This window comes from Hemitrygon akajei, chromosome 1 (genome assembly GCF_048418815.1).
Source record: "Hemitrygon akajei chromosome 1, sHemAka1.3, whole genome shotgun sequence".
In the NCBI taxonomy this organism is placed as follows: domain Eukaryota; kingdom Metazoa; phylum Chordata; class Chondrichthyes; order Myliobatiformes; family Dasyatidae; genus Hemitrygon; species Hemitrygon akajei.
The window spans coordinates 81,167,185-81,186,075 of record NC_133124.1 but is presented as its reverse complement, the minus strand read 5'-3'; the positions used below and the strand labels follow the sequence as shown (position 1 = coordinate 81,186,075).

The 18,891-nt window shown below is 44.4% G+C and overlaps 1 protein-coding gene across 2 annotated transcripts in view; it reads left to right on the top strand.

Moving 5' to 3' along the window:
* The window catches only part of cdh7a (cadherin 7a), a 220,183-nt gene that overhangs the window by 99,526 nt on the left and 101,766 nt on the right, over window positions 1-18,891 (top strand). For both annotated transcript variants that reach the window (XM_073046464.1, XM_073046472.1), the window contains one exon: window positions 3,019-3,138. In XM_073046464.1, the coding sequence (XP_072902565.1) occupies window positions 3,019-3,138 (120 nt within the window). The remainder of the gene's footprint in view (window positions 1-3,018; window positions 3,139-18,891) is intronic.

The window sequence follows — 18,891 nt, the reverse complement described above, 5'->3', positions numbered from 1 at the left end:
TGATGAAATGATCTAAATGGAAAGCATGCAAAACAAGGTTTCTCACTCTACTTTAGTACAAGTGACAATAATAAACCTGCTTACTGATTTACCAGTCACAACTGTAGTACAATGTTATGAAGACTAGTATCCCACATGCTTTACTAAGCACTCTTTGAACATGTGTAGCATTTTTCTAAGCTACATGCATTGAACTGCCAGGGCCCTCACAAACTACTCCATTAGATCAGCCATTCTCAACGGGGGCCATATGGCCCCCTTGTGGGCCCCTTGAAGGGGGCCGCCGACTGAAAACTGTAAGAAGGGGAGCCCAAGTGTTTATGGGGGCCCTGGTAACTAAACCGATGAAATATCCAAGCAGCAACCTTCATTGCAGTCAATAGTTTCCCTCCTATTTATAATATCTTTCCAACACATCATTTGAATTCGGTGCAGCTGGTAAATTCATTGCTTTTGAATTCATTTTGAATCCATTTGAAGTACAACCCACCCAAGTTGAGGCAGAAATTCAAGAGAGTTTGACTGATCTTCAGAGTGATATAACTGCACGTTGTCAGTTCAGTCAGTTTCAAAAAGATTTTTGGATCAAGAGTGATCTGCCGAATAAATTTACAACACTGTGGGAAAAAGCCCAAAAATTTTTTATTGCCTTTCCCTCAACATATTTGGTTGAGAGTGGATTCTGCAAGGTAGTTTCCTTGACAAAATCCAGGAACAGAACTGATATCGCAACAAGAGGTGACCTCCGACGGTCATTGTCTAACTTGGAGCCCGATATAATGAATCTTGCAGAAACGCACCAAGCTCAAGGATCGCATTAGGCCTGACAGATGTTTACTTTCATACAGTCTTTTTTTGAGTTTTGTCCAGTATGTCAGAACATTCAAGTTTTCTTGGTGTTCAATAATAAATGATTTTCTGTCTATCTGTTCGTGTTGTATTGCTGTTTGAAAGTGGGGCCCTAGAACCTGAGAAAAGCTCCTAAGGGGGTTGTGGCCAAAGAACGGTTGAGAATCACTGTATTAGACTACAGTCATAACATTAAAGTAGTCCCATCAGTCCATCAAATCAGTGCTGACCATTAAGTACCCGGTTAATATTAATCTCCAGAAATGCCCCATCGAATAGCCTTCCCCACCATTTATTAGGGACTATTTACAGTGGCAACTTAACCTATCAATCGTCATGTCTTTGTGGGAGAGAACCAGAACACCCAGAGGAAATCCATGAGGCCCCTGGGTTAACATGCAAACTCCACGCAGACAGCACTGGAGGTCAGAATTGAGCTTGGATCTTTGCAGCAGTGAGGCAGCAGCTCTATCTGCTCATAAATGATTTAGATGAAATTGTAGATTAGTTGGTTGGTAAGTTTGGTGACTATATAATAGTTGAAGTTGCAGACAGTAAAGAACATTATCAAAGCACGTGGTAAAACATAGATCAATTACAGAGAAGTGGCAGATTGAATTTAATCTGGGCGATTTAGGAGACCAAATGTAAGGGGAAAGTAATGGGAGGACCTTTAAAATCATTGATGTACAGAGGGATCTACCACCCCTTGAAAGTGGCAACTTAAGTAGACAGTGTGGTCAGGGCTTAAAGTATAAGAGTCAGGAAATCATGCTGCATTTGTATAAAACTTTGGCTAAGCCACACTTGTAGTACTGTGTATAGTTCTACAGGAATGACGTGGAGACTTTGGAGAGGGTTCAGAGAGATTAATCATGAAGAATGCTGTTTGAATTAAAGAGTATTAACTGTAAGGAGAGATTCAGCAAACTTGGAATGTTTTGTTTGGAGTGTTGGATTCTGAAGGAAGACCATGTATAAGTTTATAGTATTATGAGGTATAGATGGGGTAGTTAGCCTGTATCTTTTTTCCCAGGGTTGAAATGTCCCAGGGCATAGCATTAAGGGCAAAGGGGGAAAATTTAAAGGAAGTATGCGTCACGTTCTTTTTAAACAGAACATGGAAAGCACTGACTAGGGTGGTAGTGCAGCAAAATGAAAGTCAATCTTGAGTTCATTGCTGATTGCACAAGTACATGTATGCACAGACACAACAAAAATCTGCAGCAGCATCAAAGGCTCATAGCACCAGAAAAGCAGCATTCACAAGAAAAAAACATAAATTATGCACAATTGCTACAAGAAAGAGCATAATTTAAAAAATCAAAATCCAGTTTAATGCAAAGTAGTCAAAGTGCTTATAGTATTGCTATACTGATGAGTGTTGTGATATTTCAGAGGCTTTTCAATAGGCACATGACCATACAGAGGATCATGAGCAGGCAGCATAGACCATGCTCAGCACAACATCATGGATCGAAGGTCTTGTTGTTGTGCAGTACTCTTCAATGTTCTATATTCTTACTCTAAGGGTATATTGAATCTCATCTGTGAGGTGTCTGCCTAATCGTCCTGCAAGCCATAACTAGCATGTTACTGTTACAAGGAAAACTTTGACAGTAGAACTTTAAAACAAAAACTTCAGGCCATCTCAAAACTTTCTTCCCCCAGGCAGTTAATCTGATCAAATATTGTTGTTATCTCCTCCAACATATACACAAACTGCTGGAGGAACTCAGCAGACCAGGCAGCATCTATGGAAAAAAGTACAGTCCACATTTCAGACCAAAACCCTACCTGATGAAGAGTTTTGGCCCGAAACGTCAATTGTACTTTTTTCCATAGATGCTGCCTAGCCTGCTGAGTTCCTCCAGCATTTTCTGCATGTTGCTCGGATTTCCAGCATCTGGAGATTTTCTTTTGTTTGTAGATACCCTCCTCCCCCTCTATCTATTACTTCATTAAGTGCACTGCATTGTAAACATTTCAAAGCACCTTTTATAATGCTGTTTACATTGTAAATACAGAACATGCTGATATCTATTCAATATTTATGCACATTTTATTCCTTATCTGCACTTTAACCTCTGTAAATGAATATGAGGGATAAAGTTGATGAAGATTTTGTATTGAATTCACCAATGTGTGATCCACTCCATTCCTGAACAGGGACCTCAGTGATACAGGTGACAGCCACTGATGCCGATGACCCCACCTACGGAAGCAGTGCCAGGGTGGTCTACAGTATCCTGCAAGGACAGCCATACTTCTCGGTGGAGCCAAAGACAGGTGACCCCATTCCCTATCCATCAGCGGAAGTTATGAACATTGCAACTTCAGTTGTGATCTATTGCCTCAGCCAAAGTAGCCTGCTTTGTTCTGTCTTGTCTTTCACTGTGCTCAGTACTAGTCGCAGATATTTTACAATGGACTTGATGATTGGTTATTCATTGCTAGCATCCAGTGGTAAATCCAGTCAGGAATTAAAATAAATCGTCTTTACTCAGGGAGGTGGGAGACAGTGGAACTCTCTGCTGGAAAGTTATTCATGAATGACTGCAGATGTTGGAAATCTGGAATAAAAGACAAAGGAACTGGAGGGGCTCTGAACATAGAGCACAGGAACAGGCCCCTCAAACCATGATACTGTGCCAGTCCTGAGCTACAAGGGCATTGATTCCTGAAAGTGGTAACACAGTTCAATAGGGTGGCACAGCATATAAGAACAGGGATATCATGTTACTTGTACAAGATATTGGTGACTTAGATTTGAACACTCTGCTGTAGGAAACAGAGGTAATCTTATAAGAGGTGTATAAAACTATGGGGATCATAAAGAGGGTGAATGCACACAGTATTTTTACCAGGATTGGGGAATCAAGAACTGGTGGATTAAGTTAAGAGGGGACTTAATGGGAACCTGAGGGGCAAATTTTTCACCCAGAGAGTGGTCAGTAAATTGAATGAACTTATTCATCTGTAGTGAGTGATTAGGGGAGGTTTGTTGCCAATATTTCAAAGGCACTTGGGCAGATACATCAATAGGAAAGGTTTAGAGGGATATGGGCTAAATGCGGGCAAATGGGGCTGGCTTAGATGTGGATCTATGTCAGTATAGACCAGTTCATTGATGGCCTGTTTCATGCTGTGTGATTCTAAAACTCTGTATCATTCTCTCCATATTAGATAGAGTGAGTCTCTTTCCTCTAGTCCTTCACCCTTTCACTAGCCTCCCACTATCATCTCTGTCCAGGCCCCTCATTGTATTATCTGCTACCATCAAATCTCCCCTATTCTTCTATGTTTTCTAAGAATACTGTCCAGCTTGTTTCATCTATCCTAGTCCCTTGTGTGAGAACCATTCTCATATTTTTCTTCTGGAATCTCTTTAAAGCCTTTATGTCCTTCAATGTGGACTCTCTCTAAAGCCTTTATGTCCTTCCTGCAATGTAGCAACTAGAACTGAACATAAGAACCTGTTAAAGGCAAGGCAATTGTCTTATAAGATTCAGCACATCTTCCCTCCTCTTCCTTAATAGCATTATGCTGTCTTGACCTGTCATACTGACTGTCCATTTCCCTTCACAAAAGCTGTCTGACCGGCTGAGTGCCTCCACCAGTTCTTTTTTTTTGCTCTAGATTGCAGTATGTCTGGTCCCTTGTGTTGCTATTGCCATCTGTTTCAAACAGACTTGGTGACTGAAGCTCCACAGCCCTCTGGGGAAGAGAAATTCACCATCCTCTGGGTGAAGAAATATCTCTGTCCTAAATAGTCTTATCTGAGGTTGTGACCACAGGTTCTGAGCTTTCAGCCCGGGATAAAAGTGCAGAATATAGAATTTTGCAGCAAAGGAACAGGCCCCTCATCCACAATGTCAAGCGTAATGCCACACTAAACTAATCCCTTATTCTGTACATGATCCACATCCTTTCATTTCTTGTACTTCACATGTCTAGCAAAAACCATTGTATTGTATCTGTTCCAGGCACCTACTACTCAATTTGTAAAAAAAATTACCATACTTTTCCTATAAATTTTGTTCCTTTTGCTTTAAAGCATACACTTGACTATTTGACATTTCTACCTTTGGAAGATTTTAACTGTCTACCCTATCCATGCCTCTCATAATTTTATGAACCTTTATCTGGTCTCTGCTCAGCTTTTGCCCCTCCAGAGGAAAACTAAACAAACTTGTACAATTCCTCCTTATAGCCAGCATCTACCCTGTTGACCCCTGTGAGGATTTTGTGAGTGTCAGTGGGAGTGGGTATTTTTCTAGGTCTGTGGAATGAAAAGGTAGGATGGACATCATTGGATTGTTCACTAGAAGAGCTGGCACAAGCACACTGGACAGAATTGCCCCCTTCTGTCTTATGAGAGTTTGAGATTCTGCAGAAGGTTGACAAACAATATCCAGTGTAAAAACCCTACAACTGTAAAGTGATGGATCCTTCTACTACCTAACTTGGCTGTGTGACAGGAATCGCATTTCATCTAGAGCTGTTCTCCACCTGTTATGCTTCAAGCTCGGTTATAGACACCAGCTGAAACTTACAATGGTTTCCCAGTCACCATCCTCTTTCTCTGACAATCAATAATTCAGGTCAGAGGCTGTGTTCATTCAGAAATGGGGCACAGGTGAGAGCAGCAGTTGGATTAATGGCCTCTTGAGAGTTTCCCACATTAATACCCAATCTAAACCTGGCCAGTTCGAACTCAACCTGACCCCCAGGATTTATGATTCCTTCCACATCAGACTGGGCCTGGAGGAAACTGAGGAACAGTATGCCCAAAGTCAACACTGAGCCAAGCATGAGGTACACATCTTGAACAGACAGAAGACATGGGTTGGAAAACATGTGCTGTAATCCAGGAGACAAACTTGGGTAGCTTTCTCTGGAGCAGCGAAAGTTGACAGGAGAGCAATAGAGATTTAAAAAATTATGGGAGGCATAAATCAAATAGGATCATTCGGGAGGCTGAAGGGGTGATAGATAGGACATAGAGTACAGAGTGGAAGTTACACGCAAGGTGCAGGACACAGGAAACTGTGTGACAGTCAGGAAGGGGAAAGGGGTTAAAGATCTAGTTCAGAGTACCCCTGTGACCATATCCCTTAACAACAGGCACATCACTTTGGATACTCAGGGGGGAATAACCTCACAGAGGAAAGTCACAGTGGCCGGGTCTGCTTCTGTGACTCAGACGGGAAGAGGGAAGAAGAGGCATGTTGTGGTGATAGGGGATCCGTGAGTTAGAGGAATGGACAGGAGGTTCTGTGGGTGACAACAAGATTCCTGGATGGAATGGTATGTTGCCTCCTGGGTGCCAGGCTCTGGGATAACGTGGATTGAGTCACCAGCATTCTTAAATGGGAGGGTGTACAGCCAGAAGTCATGGTCCATGTAGGTACCAATGACATGGGTACGATGAGTGATGGCGTTCTGCATAGGCAGTTCAGGGAGTTGGGCAGGACCAAGGGAGTTAAAGGGCAGGACCTCCAGGGTTGTGATCTCAGGATTGCTACCTGTGCCACATGCTAGTGAGGTGAGAACCAGGAAGATTCTACAGTTTAATACGTGGCTAAGGTGTTGGTGTAGGAGGGAAGGCATAATATTTTTGGATCATTGATCTCTTTTCCAGGGACTTGTACAGAATGGACGATTTACACCTGAACTGGAGGGTGTCTAATATCCTAGTGGCAAGGATTGTTAATGCTGTACGGTAGGGTTTAAACTAGAGCTGCAGTGGGGCTGGTAACCAGAGTTTCAGAACAGAAAGTGGAGAGGTTGTGGAGGCAGATGTTGCTAAGACCTCAAACAAAGTCAGGAATCGAGAGGATGAGCATGATGCCACAAAAACAAAAAGGGTGATTACAGGACTGAAGGTGTTGTATCTGAATACGTGCAGTACACGGAATGAGGGAGATGAACCTGCAGCACAGTTGCAGACTGGTAGACATGATGTTGTAGGCATCACAGAATCTTGGCTGAAAGGTTATAGTTAGGAGTTTAATGTCCAAGGATACACATTGTATTGAAAGGACAGGCAGGAAGGATGAAGGGGCATCATTGCTCTATTTGTAAAAAATGAAATCAATCATTAGAAAAAGGTGACATAGGGTTGGAAGATGTTGAATCATCCTCAATAGAACTGAGGAACTGCAAGGGTAAAACGAGACTGATGGGAATTGTATACAGACCCCCAAATAGTAGTAAGGACGTTGCCTACAAATTACATCACTATCATCGCTGGATGAGGTGCTGGCTGAGGGGGCGAGGGCAGAAGCAGTCTTAGCACCCCCCCCACCCCCCGGTGTTCCAGCATCGCCACAAGCCTGAGGCAGAGGAGCCTGTGGGACAGGTCTGACCCTCGCAGCACCGACCTCGCTAAGGGCCATGAAACGATCTCGGCTACCAGTGCGGTGAGGCAGGTCATTTGGCCCGGGACTGCCCCACACTGGCACCACGCCACAGCCCGGTGCAGCGATCCGGAAACACTGAGTGGGCAGCGGCACTCGAATCCACCAACAGAATCTCTCCATTGTGGGCCATATGTGCGAAGAGCAAGGCTTTTCCATTGGCTTCGTGGCATTGGTGTACACGGGGTCAACCATCACTACATGATGAACTACAACAATTGTTCATCCCAGTTTGGCAAAAGAATAAACCAGGGAAGGTAGTGCACCCGTGACTGACAAGGGAAATTAGGGATAGTATCAAGTCCAAAGAAGAAACATATAAATTTGCAAAAAAAAGCGGCACACCTGAGGACTGGGAGAAATTCAGAGACCAGCAGAGGAGGACAAAGGGCTTAATTAGGAAAGGGAAAAAAGATTATGAGAGAAAGCTGGCAGGGAACATAAAAACTGACTATAAAAGCTTTTATAGATACGTGAAAAGAAAAAGATTGGTCGAGACAAATGTAGGTCCCTTACATACAGTCAGAAACAGGTGAATTGATCATAGGGAACAAAGACATGGCAGACCAATTGAATAACTACTTTGGTTCTGTCTTCACTAAGGAGGACATAAATAATCTTCTGGAAATAGTAAGGGACCGAGGGTCTAGTGAGATGGAGGAACTGAGGGAAATACATTTTAGTAGGGAAGTGGTGTTAGGTAAATTGAAGGGATTAAAGGCAGATAAATCCCCAGGGCCAGATGGTCTGCATCCCAGAGTGCTTAAGGAAGTAGCCCAAGAAATTAGTTCCTGAGGATTGGAGGGTGGCTAATATAACCCCACTTTTTTAAAAAGGAGGGAGAGAAAAACCGGGGAATTATAGACTGGTGAGTCTGACATCGGTGGTGGGGAAAATGCTAGAGTTGGTTATCAAAGATGTGATAACAGCACATTTGGAAAGAGGTGAAATCATCAGACAAAGTCAGCATGAATTTGTGAAAGGAAAATCATGTCTGACGAATCTTATAGAATTTTTTGAAGATGTAACTAGTAGAGTGGATAGGGGAGAGCCAGTGGATGTGGTATATTTAGATTTTCAAAAGGCTTTTGACAAGGTCCCACACAGGAAATTAGTATGCAATCTTAAAGCAGACGGTATTGGGGGTATGGTATTGATGTGGATAGAGAATTGGTTGGCAGACAGGAAGCAAAGAGTGGGAGTAAACGGGACCTTTTCAGAATGGCAGGCAGTGACTAGTGGGGTACCGCAAGGCTCAGTGCTGGGACCCCAGTTGTTTACAATATATATTAATGATTTAGACGAGGGAATTAAATGCAGCATCTCCAAGTTTGCGGATGACATGAAGCTGGGCAGCGGTGTTACCTGTGAGGAGGATGCTAAGAGGATGCAGGGTGACTTGGATAAGTTAGGTGAGTGGGCAAATTCATGGCAGATGCAAATTAATGTGGATAAATGTGAGGTTATCCACTTTGGCTGCAAGAACAGGAAAACAGATTATTATCTGAATGGTGGCCGATTAGGAAAAAGGGAGGTGCAACGAGACCTGGGTGTCATTGTACACCAGTCATTGAAGGTGGGCATGCAGGTACAGCAGGCGGTGAAAAAGGCAAATGTTATGTTGGCATTCATAGCAAAAGAATTTGAGTACAGGAGCAGGGAGGTTCTACTGCAGTTGTACAAGGCCTTGGTGAGACCGCACCTAGAGTATTGTGTGCAGTTTTGGTCCCCTAATCTGAGGAAAGACATTCTTGCCATAGAGGGAGTACAGAGAAGGTTCACCAGATTGATTCCTGGGATGGCAGGACTTTCATATGAAGAAAGACTGGATCGAATAGGCTTATACTCACTAGAATTTAGAAGATTGAGGGGGGATCTTATTGAAACGTATAAAATTCTAAAGGGATTGGACAGGCTAGATGCAGGAAGATTGTTTCCAATGTTGGGGAAGTCCAGAACAAGGGGTCACAGTTTAAGGATAAAGGGGAAGCTAAAAGGCTTCCAGCTCCAACAAGGACCGAGATGAGGAAAAACTTCTTCACACAGAGAGTGGTGAATCTGTGGAATTCTCTGCCACAGGAAACAGTTGAGGCCGGTTCATTGGCTATATTTAAGAGGAAGTTAGATATGGCCCTTGTGGCTAAAGGGATCAGGGGGTATGGAGAGAAAGCAGGTACAGGGTTCTGAGTTGGATGATCAGCCATGATCATCCAACTATTTGTGCAGGCTCGAAGGGCCGAATGGCCTATTCCTGCACCTATTTTCTATGTTTCTATCACCATCATCCGTCCCTGTGTCCTTCCCAACACGGACCAGGAGCAACCCCGTCTGGGTGGACAATGACAGCGGCTCAGCTGTCTATGGTCTCCGGCAACTGTGAAAGGGAAGAGCTGGCTGCACATGACAGTGGAGCAAGGGCTATGGCTCGCTGATACCCGGGAGTCCTGCGTAATTAGCCTGGACCTGTGGTCCTGCTGCGGGGCCTGTGTGGATGTGTCAGGGTCAACGCTCTTCCTCGGCGCTGAAGCCATGTCTCTCTGGCAGGGCAGCTCCAGCAGGCAGACCTAGCAGGGACAGCAGCCACCACTACCGGTCTCACAGCGGCCACAGAGGTGCTGCGCACCCCTCAGCAGCCCAGCGCAACGCAGAGGGACCAAGAGCAAGCGACAGAGACAGCCGGCAACGAGATAGATCTCCGCACCATGGACCAGCAACTGGCCTGGGTGAGGGGACGGCTGAGCATGGGACAATGGCCGAGTGAGCAGAGGTTTCCGTCCTGGTTCCAGAGACCAAAGCTCTATACTCGCAGAGGGGGAACACTGGAGATGCGCGATGGGGTGCTGTTGTCCAAAAGTGATAGACATCCCCTGCAGCTGGTGGTCCTCTGGGGACTCCGTGCTACAGAGCTGCGGTCGGTGCACAGGGTGGTGGGGGCTGGCCATTTCAGAGTTGCAAAGATGTTGAGCAATCTGCGAGAACGCTTCTACTGGCCAGGGTACAGGCTGGATGTGGAGCTGTTCGTGCACCTCTACAACACTTGCAAGTCCCAGAAGGGGCCAGACTACCAGTCTAGAACACCAATGCAGCTGGACATGGTGGGGGCTTTTGGACTTTGTTCTGAACTCTGGGGTTTCCAAGGATGACTGCCCCCTCGGTTGAGGGCAGTATGATGCTCCGGGGGGGTGGGGGTGGGGGGGAGGTCTGGTCGACAGCCTGCCTCTGTATTTTTAAGGACCAGCACTGTTTATTGCTCTTGTGCTAAAATGCTTTTGTGGGGTTATGGTGGGAAATTCAGGTTGATTTATTGTTACATTTTAGCTTGGGTTATGCAGTTATTCGCTTGTGTATTTGTGGGTCACCCTAACTGTAACTGGGATGAGTGATGGTCACCTCCCCCGTCTGTATGAGACTAGTGGGGTCTCTCTCCGGGTAATGGTGCCTGGTGTGTTTTGTATTTATTTGTTTTCTGTTGTTGAGTTTAACAAGCTTCCTGATCTGTCAATATGGACTAAATGCTTGCCACAATATAAAAGTAAGGGTGTGATATTGAGACTTTATAAAGCACTGGTGAGGCCTCACTTGGAGTATTGTGAGCAGGTTTGGGCCCCTTATCTTAGGATGTATTGAAACTAGAGAGAGTTAAAAGGAGGTTCACAAAAATGACTCCAGGAATGAATGGCTTATCATATGAAGAGGCTTTGATGGCTCTGGGCCTAAATTCATTCGAACTCAGAAGGATGAGGGGTGACCTGATTAAAACCTATCGAATGGTGAAAGGCCTTGATAGAGTGGATGTGGAGAAGATGTTTCCTGTGGTAGGAGAGTGTAAGACCAGAGGGCACAGCCTCAGAAAAGTAGGGCATCCTTTTTGAATGGATATGAGGAGGAATTTCTTTAGCCAGAGGGTGGTGAATCTGTGGAATTCTTCACCATAGGCAGCTGTGGAAGTCAAGTATTTATGTATATTTAAGGCAGGGGCTGACAGATTCTTGATTGGTCAGGGCATGAAGGAATATGGGGAGAAGGCAGGAGATTGGGGCTGAGAGGAAAATTGAATCAGCCATGATGAAATGGCAGAACAGACTTAATGGGCCAAATGGCCTAATTCTGCTCCTATATCTTATGGTCTTAAGGTACGGTAGAGAGAACATACCTTTTTCCCAGGCTTAAAATATTGATAGTAGGGAGCATGCATTTAACATGAGAGAGGGTAAGTTCAAAGGAGATATGCAGGGCAAGTTCTTTTACTACAGAGAGTGGAAGGTGCCTCAGTTGCCCTGCCAGATATAGTAGTGCAGATAGATAGCTAGAGGATTTAAGTCTCTTAGATTGGCACATGAATGTGCAGAAAATGGAGGGAAATAAATTTGTACAGGCAGAAGGGATTCGGTCAGAACCAGGATCAGGTTTAATATCACCACATATGTCATGAAATTTGTTGTTACATGGCTGCGGTAGATTGCAATACATAATATTAAAACCGGAATTACAGTTAGAAGTATATATATATATATATTTTAAAGTTAAATTAAATAAGTAGTCCAAAAAATAGTGAGGTACTGTCCATGGGTTCAATGTCCATTCATAAATCTGATGGGAGACGGTAAGAAGTTTTTTCCTGAATCATTGAGTGTGTGCTTTCAGGCTCCTGTACCTCCTCCCTGATGGTAACAATGAAAGCAATGCATGCCCTGGGTGATGGGGGTCCTTAATGATGGATGCCTCTGTGTTGAGGCATCGCTCCTTGAAGATGTCCTGGAAGCTGTGGAGGCTAGTGCCTGTGATGGAGCTGACTGCATTTACAACTTCCTGCAGCTTATTTCGATCCCATGCAGTCCCCCCCAGCCCACACACACACATATAAGATGGTAATGCAGCCAGTTAGAATGCTGTCCGTGTACATCTGTAGAAACTTGTGAAAATCTTTGGTGACATACCAAATTCTGAACTCCTAATGAAATATAGCTGCTGTCCATGCCTTCTTTGTGACTGCATCGATATGTTGGGCCCAGGATGGATCCCAGTGATGTTGGCACCCACATACGTGAAACTGCTCACTCTTTCCACTTCTGATCCCTACAGGTAAATGAGGACTGGTTCATTCCTTCATTTATTTTTTAACAATTTTTTGTCTTACTAAAGTTGAGTAAAAGGTTGTTGCTGCAACACCAGTTAACTGGTTGATCTTTCTCATTCCTGTGTGCCTTCTCATCATCAACAAACTTATAAATGGCATTTGAGCTGTTCCTAGCCACACAGTAATGAACAGAGCAGTATCTGAGCACATGTTAATTATCAGCGAGATGGAGATGCTATTTCCGATGCACACAGACTGTGGTCTTCCAGTGAGGAAGTCAAGGATCCATTTACAGAGGGAGATACAAAGGCCCAGGTTTTGGAATTCTTTGATCAGACCTGTAGAAATGATGTGGCGGTGAGGAAGTCCACCCCTCCTACAAATGACCAGGTGCTGTGTCTCACCTTGGCCGATGTGAGAAGAACCCTGTGCAGGGTCAACCCACGGAAGGCCGCTGGACCAGACAACATCCCTGGTAGAGTGCTTGGAGGATGTGCAGACCAGCTAGCAGATGTTCTCACTGACATCTTCAACATCTCCCTGAGCAGCGCTACCATTCCAACGTGCTTCAAGGCTGCCACCATCGTCCCCATGCCAAAGAAGTCATCAGTGTCCTGCCTAAATGACTACCGTCCCGTTGCACTTACATCCATTATCATGAAGTGTTTCGAGAGGCTCGTCATGAGGCATATCAAGACCCTGCTGCCCCCATCATTAGACCCCCTGCAGTTTGCATACCATTCCAACTGCTCAACAGATGACGCCATTGCCATCACCCTCCACCTGGCCCTAACCCACCTGGACAAAAAAAGACATATATGTTCGGATGCTGTTCATAGACTTCAGTTCAGCATTCAACACAATCTTCCCTCAGAAACTGACTGGAAAGCTGAGCCTACTGGGCCTGAACACCTCCCTCTGCAACTGGATCCTAGACTTCCTGACTGGGAGATCTCAGTCAGTCTGGATCGGGAGCAGCATCTCCAACACCATCACACTGAGCACAGGGGCCCCCCAGGGCTGTGTGCTCAGTCCACTGCTGTTCACTCTGCTGACCCACGACTGTGCTGCAACACACAGCTCGAACCACATCATCAAGTTCGCCGATGACACGACCGTGGTGGGTTTCATCAGCAAGAACGACGAGTCAGCTTACAGAGAGGAGATGCAGCGGTTAACGGACTGGTGCAGAGCCAACAACTGTCTCTGAATGTGAACAAAACAAAAGAGATGGTTGTTGACTTCAGGTGGGCACAGAGCGACCACTCCCCGCTGAACATCAACGGCTCCTTGGTAGAGATCGTAAACAGCACCAAATTTCTTGGTGTTCACCTGACGGAGAATCTCACCTGGTTCCTCAACACCAGCTCCATAGCAAAGAAAGCCCAGCAGCGTCTCTACTTTTTGCGAAGGCTGAGGAAAGTCCATCTCCCACCCCCCATCCTCATCACATTCTACAGGGGTTGTATTGAGAGCATCCTGAGCAGCTGCATCACTGCCTGGTTCGGAAATTGCACCATCTCGGATCGCAAGACCCTGCAGCGGATAGTGAGATCAGCTGAGAAGATCATCGGGGTCTCTCTTCCCGCCATTACGGACATTTACACTACACGCTGCATCCGCAAAGCAAACAGCTTTGTGAAGGACCCCACGCACCTCTCATACAAACTCTTCTCCCTCCTGCTGTCTGGGAAAAGGCACCGAAGCATTTGGGCTCTCAAGACCAGACTATGTAACAGTTTCTTCCCCCAAGCTATCAGACTCCTCAATACCCAGAGCCTGGACTGACACCTTACTGCCTTATTGTCTTGTTTATTATTTATTGTAATGCCTGCACTGTTCTGTGCACTTTATGCAGTCCTGGGTAGATCTGTAGTCTAGTGTAGTTTTTTCTGTGTTGTTTTTTTACATAGTTCAGTCTAATTTTTGTATTGTGTCATGTAACACAATGATCCTGAAAAAACTTTGTCTCATTTTTACTACATACTGTACCAGCAGTTATGGTCAAAATGACAATAAAAATGACTTGACTTGATATTAAACACTGGGCTGGAGTCTATAAACAGCACCCTGACATAGGTATTCGTATTGTCCAGGTGAACCAAGGCCACATGAAGAGCCAATGAGGTCGTATCTGCCGTAGTGGTGAATGGCAATTTGCAGTGGGTCCAGGTCCTTGCTGAGACAGCAGTTAATTCTAGCCATAACCAGCCTCTCAAAGCATTTCTTCTCCATAGATGTGAGTGCATTCGTACAATTGTTGCCCTTTTGAAGTAGATGGGAATTTCCAGCTGTAGCGGTGAGAGATTGAAAATGTATTTGAATACACCTGCCAGCTGTTAGGCACAGGTTTTCAAAGCCCTACCAGTTAGCTCATTGTGGCCTGTCGCCATGTAAGCACTGATACTCTTGAAACATAATCTGATGTCAACCTCCGAGACAGAGCTGTAGCTTTATTCTCCCTTTCAAAACGTGCATAAAAGGCATTGAGTTCATCTGGGAATGAAGCATCACGGCCATTCCTGATGTTAGGTTTCGCTTTATAAGAAGTAATGGCCTACAAACCCTGCCAGAGTTCATGTGCATCCAATTCCACTTCTAACCTTGTTCGGAATTGTTCTTTGCTCTTGATATAGCCCTCTGTAAGTCGTACCTGGCCTTCTTGTATAGTCCTGGATCACCAGACTTGAATGCCACATATCTGGAGGTCGGTGACCAGTGGTGTGCCTCAGGGATCTGTTTGGGACCCTTAGTGATCTGGATGAGGAAGTGAAGGGATGGGTTAGTAAGTTTGCTGATGACACAAAGGTTGGGGGTGTTGTGGATAGTGTGGAGGGCTGTCAGAGGTTACAGCGGGACATTGACAGGATGCAAAACTGGGCTGAGAAGTGGCAGATGGAGTTCAACCCAGATAAGTGTGAAGTGGTTCATCTTGGTAGGTCAAATATGATGGCAGAATATAGTATTAATGGTAAGACTCTTGGCAGTGTGGAGGATCAGAAGGATCTTGGGGTCGGAGTCCATAGGACGCTCAAAGCAGCTGCACAGGTTGATTCTGTGGTTAAAAAGGCATACGGTGTATTGGCCTTCACTAATATTGAAATTGAATTTAGGAGCCGAGAGGTAATGTTGCAGCTATATAGGACCCTGGTCAGACCCCACTTGGAGGACTGTGCTCAGTTCTGGTTGCCTCACTACAGGAAGGATGTGGAAGCCATAGAAAGGGTGCTGAGGAGATTTACAATGATGTTGCCTGGATTGGGGAGCATGTCTTATGAAAACAGGTTGAGTGAACTTTTTTCCTTGGAGTGATGGAGGATGAGAGGTGACCTGATAGAGGTGTATAAGATGATGAGAGGCATTGATCATGTGGATAGTCAGAGGCTTTTCCCAGGGTTTAAATGGTTGCCACAGGAGGACACAGGTTTAAGGTGCTGAAGAGCAGGTACAGAGGAGATGTCAGGGGTAAGTTTTTTACTCAGAGTGGTGAGTGCATGGAATGGGCTGCCAGCAATGGTGGTGGAGGCGGATACGATAGGGTCTTTTAAGAGACTTTTGGATAGGCACATGGAGCTTAGAAAAATAGAGGGCTGTGGGTAAGCCTAGTAATTTCTAAGGTAGGGACATGTTCGGCACAACTTTGAGGGTCGAAGGGCCTGTATTGTGCTGTAGGTTTTCTATGTTTCTATGAAACTCCTTGTTCATTCATGGCTTTTGATTTGGGTATGTAATGCATGTCCTCATAGGCACACACTCATCCACACATAATTTTAATGAAGTCAGTGACAACTGTGGTGTACTCATTCAGACTCAAAGATAAATCCCTGAGTCCTGTAAGCACTCCTGTACCTTCCTTGTCTGTAGCTTCTTGGTCCTTACTACTGGTGCTGTGGTCTTCAGTCTCTGCCTATAGGCAGATAGGTGATGAGACTTCCCAAAGTGTGGGTGTGGGATAGCACGGTAAGTAATTTTGATGGTTGTGGTCTTGTGTGTTAGCTCCTCTGGATCCACAAGTGATATTTTGGTAATAATTATTTAGAGACTTTTTCAAAGTGGCCTGGTTAAAATCCCCCAAAATGCTGGGGAAAGCATTAGGATGCACTGTTTCATGCCTGTTGATTATGTCGCTCAGCTCGTCTAGAGTCTGTTTCACACAGGCCTAAGGCGGCAGATAAAATGGATGACACTTGATTGCTAGGTGTTCCAGGTCATGTGAGCAGAAATGGGACAGCACTGCCATGTTTGTACACCATAAGGAGTTGATCATAAAGCATACTCCACATCCTCTGCCTTTGAAAGACTCAGCAGTCCTATCTTGGCGGTGAATTGTGAAGCCAGAGAACTGTATCACTGCATCCGGAATGGTGGAGGATATCCTGAACTCCGTGAAGCAACAAATCACAACAGGTCCTAATATTCCTCAGCTACAGCAATCTTGCTCTTAGATAATTGATCTTATTTACCAGAGGCTATATATACCAGCAGTGTGGTCAGTAGTGGTAACTAGAACTCTTCTTTCCTTAAACAAACTTTTAAACCAACATGGCATCCTCTCTTCTGTGATCAGAGACTGCCATCTGAGATTCATTATTTGTTTAATTATTTTGGCAAAATAGTCCACCCCTAACAGGCGGATATCACTGTCAAATCATGGCACTGGGTTAAACTTCTTTGTGGTAGAATATGGGCATGTTGATCAAATAATATTACAGTTCTCATGTTTTTACACAAGATTATGTTTGTCAGCCTGGAGTACAGTGTCAAGCATTCCTAAACTCTGAAAGCACAGGAAGATGCCATTGCAGCCATTAATCCATAAACTTGGATTAATGTAAATAGGTGGCTGATGGTTGCTATGGACTGCATGGGCTGAAGGTCCATTGCTCAATCTCTCTATGTGAGAAGCATTCCCAAGCCCAGATGACATTCCCATCCACTGCATACCACTTACCCATAATCAAATTTGAATTGACAGCTGAGAACCAGCCACCCATCTCAAGTGGTTCCTTGTCCTGCCGAGTAAGTATCTAACACAACCCAGCTGAATGCAGCTTCAGCAGCACCAAAGAAGCTTAATACCACCCAGGACGTAGTAGCCCACTTGATAGGCACACCACTCACAACCAAATACTTTGATTTATCTCATGTCTGTTGCTTTGAATGGGCCGTGATCTCTTGCAGTGTGTTTCACTGCTTGCTTTCTGTCACGATATTTTGCATTGAAGATGGACATCAGAATCAGCATGCACATGATGCACTGTGCAACTCAATGAAACATCGCTTTAGGCTAATGTTTCATCGAGGTACCGTCGCTCTGGTGAGCTGAAGCCCAGCCATTCTCCCAGCTGAACCCATGGATCTGTAATGAGTTGTTTAGGACTATATTAACCCTAGAACGAACAATGCTAAGTCAGATATATGATTATTTTCACATCCATTAGTGTGTGATGCACTTGTTAACTGTAAAGCATACGGGGAGGTTGTGAAAAACATGATATAAATGTCTTTTCTTTCCCCTTAACTTTCAAAAATCTCAGCCCTGAGAAAGTGATTCAAAACTTAACCAGAGAAGGGAATTTCAACACTCTTAGAGTGAATAAATTTCTTCTCCTGGTTAAATGGCCAATCCTATGTCCTGAAATGCTGGCCTATTACACCAAAATATCAAGGCAAGTTAAAGCAGTCTTGAGGTTTGGAATTCCGTTCCTAAAATTAAAATGAGAAGTCTTAGAGTTATGCACAGAAATGGTCCTTTGACCCAACAAAAATACAAAGATCAAAGTTGAAATTTATTATCAGTGTACATATATGTCTCCATAAACTACCCTGACATTCATTTTCTTGTGGGTATTCACAGTAGAGCCAAAAAAATATGGTGGAATCAATGAAAAACTATACACAAATGAAAACGGACAAACAACCAATGTGCAAAAGAAGACATACCATGCAAATACAATAATAAATAAATAATTAAAATGATATTGAGAACAATATTACCAAATGTTCCCTGACCTGGTCCTATTTGCCTGTGTTTGGCTCATATCCCCCTTAACCTATCCTCTCTCTCAACGTCAGCAAGACCAAGGAGTTGATTATTGAATTTAGTAGGAGGAAACCGGAGACCCATGGGCTAGTCCTCATCGGGGAATCAGAAGTGGAAGGGTCAGCAACCTTCAATTCCTTGGTGTTAGCATTTCAGAAAACCTGTGCTGGACCCAGCAAGTAGGTGCAATTACGAAGAATTTACGGCAGTGCCTCTACTTTCTTAGAAATTTGTTAAGATTTGGCATGACATCTAAAACTTTGACAAACCTCTTTGGATGTGCAATGGAGAGAATATTGACAGGCTACATCCAAAGCCTGGTATGGAAACACCAATACTTTTGAACGGAATATCCTACAAAAAATAGTGGATAAAGCCAGGTCTTTCACGGGTAAATCCATCCCAAACATTGAGCATGTCTACCCAGAGCAGTTTTGCAGGAAAGTAGCATCTATCTTCAGGGATCTCCAGTACCCAGGGCATGCTATCTTATTGCTGCT